Consider the following 8,998-nt stretch of genomic DNA (forward strand, 5'->3'; position numbering starts at 1 on the left):
TAAATGTTTCGACTGCATTTTAAGGTATATGGAGCAAGGTTAGCTTTAACAAAGGATGAAATTTTCTTTAAAAAAATAATGAACGTAATTTCATATATTTAGATTTTTTCAATCCTCGCCTCACGCGCTATGTTAAGCACACAGTAATATATTTCGCAAAAAAAAAAGTTTTAAGCAGACCAAATAGCATGCCTCTATTCAATTTGGAACCCTTTCTAAGGCGAATCGAATTTCCGCTTGAGCGTTATCAGCACGAAATATATCATGGGTTAATTATCCTAAATCTTTAAGCCCAAATAACTTTACAAAAAATGATCACAAGGGAAATATATTTTTTAATATGAGCTCAAGACAATGATGCATTTCAAATGATAAAAAGCAATTCCGTCAAAAAATGCTGGTTAAAAAAACACCACTAGCACAAATACTCCGTCACTTTCAAAACAAGCGTATTTGGAGGAGAGCGAAGCGCACACCTCCCACTCATAAATTAGACGACCAACAAAAAGTCCCAATTTTTATTTACTTTTTCAACGTCCATTTCGAAGGGCGCCTTTGCCGCAAAGTTTTTTAAACATGTACGTGAGAGCACGCTCCAAAAAATGTGAATCATGATTTTCTACATTTTCCAATCAGGCAAAATGGGGTCTTTTTATTGTTTTCAGACTAGCTTAGAGAATGAGCTTATTTTGATTATTTAAATTTTGTAAATACTGAATTTTTGATAAATGTGAGTACTGAAAATCTACTGCTAAACGTAATCCCAATTACAAACTCATTTCTTTAACTGAAATCTCACTTGCACTTTCACAAGCAACTATTGGATTAATTTTCTGGAGCTTGAAATTATCTACAAAATCAGAATAGCTTAAATCAGCTCAATAATTTGGAAGCATCTTGACTGGAAAGTTGATGAACAGTTATCATATGTTTCTTGCAGCTACTTTTCGTAGCAAACTTCTGCTGACAAACTGAGCAAAGTACTGCCAAGCCTCCACCCCCTAAATGTTTGAGCTGATAGTGCGTTTTCAGATGACCCTTTTGAGTTGCCTTATATGGACATAAAGTACACTGGAGGTCGTTTGAAATTGCAGGCACCAGGTTCAAACTTTTGAGAGCTGATCCAACGTCAAGGCTCTGAACACCACCACGTCTATTTTGATTTGCAGACATTCTTGAAACTTTTGAAGGAGGTCTCGGCGTCGAATTAGTATAAGAAGGACGTTTGGGAACTCTGATTTGATTTTTAAAACAACAACTCGGTATTTTGTCGTCAGAAAACCTGATTTGGCCGATAAGCTTGCGACTTTCTGTTGCGTCGAAGATTGCGCCAAGTGTTCGTTTAGACCTCAAAAATTCTTCATCAACCGAGATTTTAACTTGAACAACTTCAGATAAAACAGACATTTTCCGCTCTTAAACACTTCTAATGAACAGAAAATTGATCAAAGTCGAAGATTTTTAGCAAAAGAGCAACTTTAAATCCACATATAAACCCGTGTCTTGAAGTTTTTCATATAAATTTCCCAAATCAATTGTTCCGAAGTGAATCTTAGCTCCAAAATACGCTCGTCGGAATTAAAATCATAAATGCAAAACTCAACTTTATTAATCATAGACAAAAAACTAAACCTAACAAAATTACATAGCCAATAGAGGTCTAGTAGTCGATAAAATTTAAATTAAAAAAAGACCCAACAAAAAAACTATGAGTCAAATCGAAATTCGATTACGTTTGAATACTAAAAGTCTAATTTTTACCCCGATCTAAAACGCAATTTATTTCTTTCCTCTGCAAGAGTTAAACATCCTCTACGCAATCCGATTCAAAATCAGTTCAATAATTTGGAAGCATCTTGACTGGAAAGTTGATGAACAGTTATCATATGTTTCTTGCAGCTACTTTTCGTAGCAAACTTCTGCTGACAAACTGAGCAAAGTACTGCCAAACCTCCGCCCCCTAAATGCTTCAGCTGGTAGTGCGTTTTCAGATTCGATTTCTGAGTTGCCTTATATGGACATAAAGTACACTGAAGGTCGTTTGAAATTACAGGCACCAAGTTCAAACTTTTGAGAGCGGATCCAACATCAACGCTCTGAGGACCATGTCTAATTTGGCTTGCAGACATTCTTGGAGCTTTCAAAGAAAGTTTCGGCGTCAAATTAGTACTTAAAGGACGTTTAAGGCCAGAGATTTGATTTTCTAAAAAACTACTCGGTATTTTGTCTACCGAAAAGATAATTTGACCGACAATCCTACGATGATCTGTCGTGTCAAAGATCGCGCCGGTTGTTCGCTTAGACCTCAAAAACTCTTCATCAACTGAGATGCTAACTTGAAAAACGTCCAGCAACAAAGACATTTTGCGTTCTGTAACACATTGAATCGGATTTCACTCTCAAAACTTTTGAAATTTCGGAGCACCAGATTAATTTTAACTTAACATTTGAACCTGCGTCTTTGATTTTTTTGATATCATTTAACTGCGGTTAATTTTTTCGAAATGAATAGAAGCTGCGTGACAAGTTTATCCATTCAACTAACATCCAACCTCAATAATGTTTATGTCAATTTATAAAAAGTCGAAAAGATTAAATTTAACATTACTTAGCTAACAGACATGTAATAGCCAATAGTGCTAAAATTTAACACCTAACTGTAAAAAAAATAGATCGCCCATTCATTCCTCTTCATAAGACTTTGATTAAATGAAGTTGCTTCAATTTGTAACACAGCAAAATTCAATTCAGATCTTCTGCTGGTCTCAGTCAAGTAACTTGGAAGCATGCTCACTTGACAACTGATGAGAACTTATCATGTGTCTTTTTGTGTTTTTCTTTAGAGAAAACCGTTGTTTACAAATGGGACAATCCACTGCCAAACCACCGCCTCCTAAATGCTTCAGTTGGTAATGAGTCTTCAGACTGTTCTTAGCAGTTGCCTTATATGGACACAAAGTGCACTGCAGATCATCAGGCACTTCTGGAAGTATGTTCAGTTTCTTCAACACAGATCCAACATCGGTCAAATTGGTGGCCAAGTTTTTGTTTCCACTGGAACTTAATTTTGACTCTTTTGGTCTCCTTCCAGAATCTAGCATGCTGTTTGTCAATGGACGTTTGCTAGCGCTCAAGCTTGTGAAAATAGCTTTTGTGGTTGCCGGGTTGTTCAAATTTTCAGTTTTTAGTTCTAATTTCAAACTGCCAACTGATTTCTCCGCTGCTGGATCCAAAATAGGAAAACTGATTTGGCTCACATTGAAAAAGTTGACAGCAAACTCTTCGATAGAGAACGTAATTTTAACCGCGCCTTCATCCACATACATTTTCGAACACGAAATATTCTACTGAAAAAACTACACGAGAACTATACAAGAGCACAATTTACAATTTTTTGTGCTAAGTTAAGACATAAAACTGACATGCAAAAGAAATGAACACAAACATGAACTGCATTTTTATACGAACCAAAAACAAGAGGCTAGAGAACTGCCGGCTGCAGTGCAAATAGAACAAGTTCCGACCAAATTGGTTTAGGGAAAAAATCCAATCTTAAGTTTTTTTCAATATATTAAACACAGAGGCGAAGTGGAGCTTCGCACCACTAACGATGCAACAAAAACATTTTGAAAAAAAAAAATGTTTTTTTAAGTTAAGAAAAAAATAGTTCTTTCAAAATTTCAACCTTCTCGATATGTCTCAATTCAATCCAGGCAATAATCAAAGAAAATTGCATATAAAATTAGCTACGGAATTTCCAAAGAGTCAACAAAGTCGACAATCTTGGAGCAGACACAAGTTGATACGAAAAAATAGGATTTTATAAAAAAAAATCTATGAAAGAAATCTTTGTTAATCACATCTGAGACTATAATAAACAACACTTGCATTTGTAACTACATTGAAAGTCTCTTACAGCACAAGAAAAATCTGTAATGTGGCAACTAAGCCGACAATTTTTGAGCAGACACCAGTTAAGCCGAAAAAATTTGTTTTCATGAAAAAAAATTCAAACATTTTAAGTTCTCCCCTTATACTAGAACGAGCACCACTTGCACTTCTATGCAAGTTACTTACAGCACAGGCAAAATCCTTGATGTGGCAATTTAGCTGACAAAATTTGAGCAGACAAATGAAAGTCCGACAACTCAATTTTAACCGATTTTTTTTTCAATTGCATACAAACTGAAAAAAAACAAGGTCCGGCCGAGAAGCGAACCCCAGATCTAAGGATGCAAATGCGACAGCAATACCCCTAAACCAATTGGAAGGAAATTTGCAATTTTTCAAGGCTGAATATCAAAGACACACAAGCGAAGCCATAACACATAAATAGCATTGCAAGCTAGCAGACAGGAAAGGAAAGCCACTAAGCCCAATGAAAAACGGGAACATTTTCGGAAAAATCACACCTAAAAAACTTTGAAAATTTTCTGTAATGATGTTTTATTTGCGGGAAACACGTCCAGGTACACATTTGATAGCATTTGATTAAAATTCAAAAAATATCGAATGAAAACAAAATTGTTGCCTTGAAAAGCTAAGAATTCTGAATTCTATAATCCGATTTTTAATGTTTTTTGCGTCCGGCGGAAAACACGCAAATCATGGTTCACTCAAATGACCTAAAATTAGGTTAGTATGCCAACAAAAGAGAATCTAAAACCATTTAGGCCGAAATTTTTTTAAGCGAAAAAAAAAATAAAATATACGAAGTCAACGCTTGTAGCATCACAAACTGATGAGTACATGAAAACATAGAAAGCAACAACAATAAACTGCATGCAGCAAAACAATTCTAAGATGCGGCAAGTATGCCGCAAACACAAAAGCAGACAATAATAAGCCGACAATTTTTTGAAATGGAATATTTGCTGTTTGAAAAAAAAAGCCCTGCGGATATGCGAACCCAGACCCTCTGCTGTCCCAGGCGAATTCGTTACCTCCAGACCAAGTGTGCCGCATACGTTTTGCAATTTGCATTCTTTATTAAGCAAGATACTAAGTAATTCTGTTAAACAAGTTGTTAACCTTAAAAAAAGTCCATATTCCGATTCGACCACGTTTACTAATCGTAAGAGTAATAAATAATTTTAAATTTGCAATTTTTGTAGTCTGACTTTGCATCTATTTTTTTTGGAATGGGCAATTGAATAAGATACGAAGTGAATAAGAGCGCTAACTATAGTTAAACACAGAGGCGAAGTTGCTGGGAAGAGCTGAATGAGTAGAACTTTGCGTTTACAAAATTTCATAAGTGACGCACGCCAAATATGAGTCTTCATAATTGCTATGTGACGCAAGCCAATTATGACGCATTACCAGTACCAATAAATTTGAAAAAAAAAGAAACTTACCAACTAAGATGCCTCAATTAAAGAGCGGTCGCATTTTAACTATTATACGAAAAAATTCATTAAAACATCTGACCCTGCCCAGGTTCGAACCCTCTTCTGGTTTCCTTGCTCCTGGTCGCAACAATTGCATCGCAACAATACTTGCGACTTAGGTTAGAAAAAAGAAATTTTATACTATAACACAAGCTATGCTTTTGTAAATAACGTTAATGGTCTAGTAAAGTTAAACTTCGGAGGTCAGCTTAGTTGTAAAATTCAGAATCATTGAAGTACAGCTAATACCAATCAGCTGCTGAAAAAAATTGTCGCCTTTCATAAAAAAAATAAACACAGTTGATTAAAACAAAGATGATTATAATTCATCAGTTTCAAGTCCAATTTCTTATCTACAAATTCTAGACCAATGCCAGCAAAAAATGTAATTCAATATATGTCTACATAACTAACTATTCAGACTCAAATTCAGCCCTCTAACTCAGAAAACTAGCAGCATCTTCTTTTGATAAATTGTGCGCTCTCAAAAGATGGCTTTTCAAGTTGCCTTTAGTCGTGCACTTCTTTTGACATAGTCTGCACAACACCGTCAAATCAGCACCTCCTAAATGTTTCAACTTGTAATGAGTCTTCAGATTAGACTTCTGAGTTGCCTTATAAGGACATACAGCACACTGAAGGTCATTTGGAAGATTTGGAACGAGATTCAAGTCTTTGAAAACTGCAGAAATGTCTTTTTTGTTCGTCGGATAGACTTCCGAATTGGAGCATGGCAATTTTGCAGTTTTTGTCTTTTTTCCGCCATGAACACTTGCAGGAAAAGAATCAGCTATTCTTTTGGGCGCCATGTTTAAGCGATCAAACTTCCTCGCAAAAGGAGCTTCTGGAATTATTTCGCAGGTTCCGAGCAACTGATTTGATACAGAGTCAATAATGTGGCAAACTTTATTCAAAACAGCCGATTCGCTTGACTTCTCTATCAGACATGCCTCGAATTTGAAAATGAAACCGAAAGAAAAATCCGCCATATCAAAACTGAAAGCTCAAAAATTGCTCAACGTTTTATATGTTTCCCAAGGTAATTAATTAATGAACTATTACAGGCAGGAAAAAAAGTACAACCTGAAGGTTCATTTTCTTCTTGTAGTACAAATAGAATAAACAAACTAAATTAAAGCCAACATCCTTACAATTTGTCCAGAAATTATTTCTTAGCTAATTTCATTTTTAAAACTGGTCATGATAATACATGATAATCAATTTTCAGCTGAAAAATTTGCATCTTTGCTTTTGTTACTAATACTCCCGCTGAACTCCATATTATTAGAAAAATCTAAGTTTTTAGCAACAAAAAATATTACATTAAATCCTAAAAACGAACTTAAGTTTGATTAAATTGGACTAGCCCAAAATTACATAAAATTCTTTTGAAGAAAAAATCGAATTTTCCACGAAAAATTTTCTTTTCATCACAAAAAATACTATGTGTCTTGGTGCATTATGTGCACATTCATCGAAAAATTGTTCGTTAGCAGCTTTTCAACAGAGCCAAAAATTGATTATCCTAGCCACTAGAGCAATAATTTACCTTTTGAAGCCACATTACTTAAATTCAATTCCTACAAGAGAGCTGTAACTTAAGCAAAGATCAATTTGTTAGAACAAAAATGAATTGACTAGGATTAAAAATATAGCCCCTGATACTACCTGTTAGAAATATAATGTTTTCAATTGAACTCGAAAATATAACTTGTCATCAATTAATGAAGAAAAGTTTCGGAGTCTTCCTTGGAAAGATTGTGGACAGTCAAAAGATGTTTCTTTAAGCTACCTTTCGTGGAGCACTTCTTTTGACACAATCTACACAGCATTGTTAAATCAGCGCCACCTAGATGTTTTAGCTTGTAATGAGTTTTCAAGTTTCCTTTCTGAGTGGCCTTATATGGACATAAAGCACACTGGAGATCATTTGGAGTTTCAGGAAGAATGTTCATGTCTTTCAAAATAGTACCGATGTCTTTTTTCTGCGCTTGATTGGCGACCAAATCAGCACCTCCTGTCAACGTGACCATTGTTTTTGGTTTTTTGGAACGGGGCATTGAGGCAGAATTAGATTCGGTTAACCTTTTAGAAATCAATTTCGGCTGATTAAAAATCATTTCCGATAAAACTTTTGGCACTAGATGGCAAGATCCATAAACAACTCTTGACACTGAGTCAACGATAATAAGGAACGTCTCAGAAACATTCATGCTATCGCATTTCTCAAAGATGGCCGTTTCGAAGTTGAAAATGAAATCGAAAACACTTGTATCAGACATCTAAAAGAACTGAAATTCACTTATTTCAAAGCATTATTCTTAAATGACAAGTTCTCAAGGTACCATTTTTAGTCAACAATTGAAGAGAAAAAATTGAAGAACTAATTTTGACTTTTTGCCAACATCAAATAAATCTAATCTTAAATAAAGAACTTGTTTCTAACAAATCTGAGTCAATTATGATTTGGAATATAGTTCATAAAAATTCCTGTTAGTTTTATAGTGTTTCATTTGAAGCCTGACGTCACTTTCATTAGCGGAGAAAAGCATCAACGTCTTCTTTGGAAAGATTGTGTACTTTCAAAAGATGCATCTTCAAGTTACCTTTTGTAGCACATTTCTTTTGACACAATCTACACAGCATAGTCAAATCAGCGCCACCTAGATGTTTCAGCTTGTAATGTGTTTTCAAGTTTCCTTTCTGAGTGGCCTTTTATGGACATAAAGCACACTGAAGATCATTTGTTGTTTCAGGAAGAATGTTCATGTCTTTGAAAATCGTACCGATGTCTTTTTTCTGCGTTTGATTGGCGACCAAATCAGCACCTGCTGTCAACGTCACCACTGTTTTTGGCTTTTTTGCACCAGGCATTGCAGCAGAATTAGATCCAATTGTTCTCTTAGGAATCAACTTCACCAGATTAAAATTCATCTCTGAGGAAATTCTTGGCACTAATTTGCAGGATCCGTAAACAATATTTGAAACTGAGTCGACAACGTTTAAAAGCTTCTCAGATGCATTCAAGCTAGCGCATTTCTCCAAGATGGACTTTTCAAAGTTGAAAATGAAATCAAACAAAGTTGCTTCCGACATTTTAAAGATCTGAAAAATCATTTATTTGTTAGCAATTTCCCACATGTTTTCAATGCAAAATTTCCAGTGATTAAATGATGATCAAAACATTGAACTTATCTAAACTAGTAAGCAATTTTCAACAAAGCTATATCTACATTGGAATAAAATCATCTAAGGGACATCTTTACATCTAGTTAAAGTTTTTTTTTAAATCTTTGACTTTCATTCTAACAACTTCTCGGCCTTGTCACTTGACAGTTTATGCACCGCTATCATATGTCTTTTGGCGCTTTTTTTCATAGAAAATGTTTGCTCACAAATTGCACAAGCTACTGAAAGTCCCCCTCCCCCTAAATGCTTCAACTTGTAGTGAGTCTTCAGACTGTTCTTAGCAGTTGCCTTATATGGACACAAAGTGCACTGCAGATCATCAGGCACTTCTGGAAGTATGTTCAGTTTCTTCAACGCAGATCCGACATCTCTATTTTGCGTGAAAGTCTGTTTTTTCATAGACTTGTTGGAAGTTTGAT

At 35.1% G+C, this 8,998-nt stretch overlaps 1 protein-coding gene and 1 long non-coding RNA gene across 2 annotated transcripts; both read right to left on the minus strand.

The window, feature by feature from the left end:
• Positions 1 to 5,827: 5,827 nt before the first annotated feature.
• LOC134856790 (spalt-like protein sem-4) lies at positions 5,828 to 6,199 on the minus strand. The gene has a single exon (XM_063873068.1). It carries the CDS (start codon positions 6,197 to 6,199, stop codon positions 5,828 to 5,830), a length of 372 nt encoding a protein of 123 aa, XP_063729138.1.
• An 804-nt stretch (positions 6,200 to 7,003) lies between these two features.
• On the minus strand, positions 7,004 to 8,491 carry LOC134856924 (uncharacterized). The gene is made up of 2 exons (XR_010164864.1): positions 7,997 to 8,491; positions 7,004 to 7,211 (listed from the first exon to the last, which is right to left on the minus strand). It is a non-coding gene; the product is annotated as an uncharacterized LOC134856924 (long non-coding RNA).
• Positions 8,492 to 8,998: the final 507 nt, after the last annotated feature.

Source organism: Symsagittifera roscoffensis, chromosome 1, assembly GCF_963678635.1.
Source record: "Symsagittifera roscoffensis chromosome 1, txSymRosc1.1, whole genome shotgun sequence".
In the NCBI taxonomy this organism is placed as follows: Eukaryota; Metazoa; Xenacoelomorpha; order Acoela; family Convolutidae; genus Symsagittifera; species Symsagittifera roscoffensis.

Bases quoted from the DNA above. Each gene is read 5' to 3' on its own strand.
- LOC134856790 (XM_063873068.1), bottom strand. From the start codon at position 6,199: ATGGCGCCCAAAAGAATAGCTGATTCTTTTCCTGCAAGTGTTCATGGC.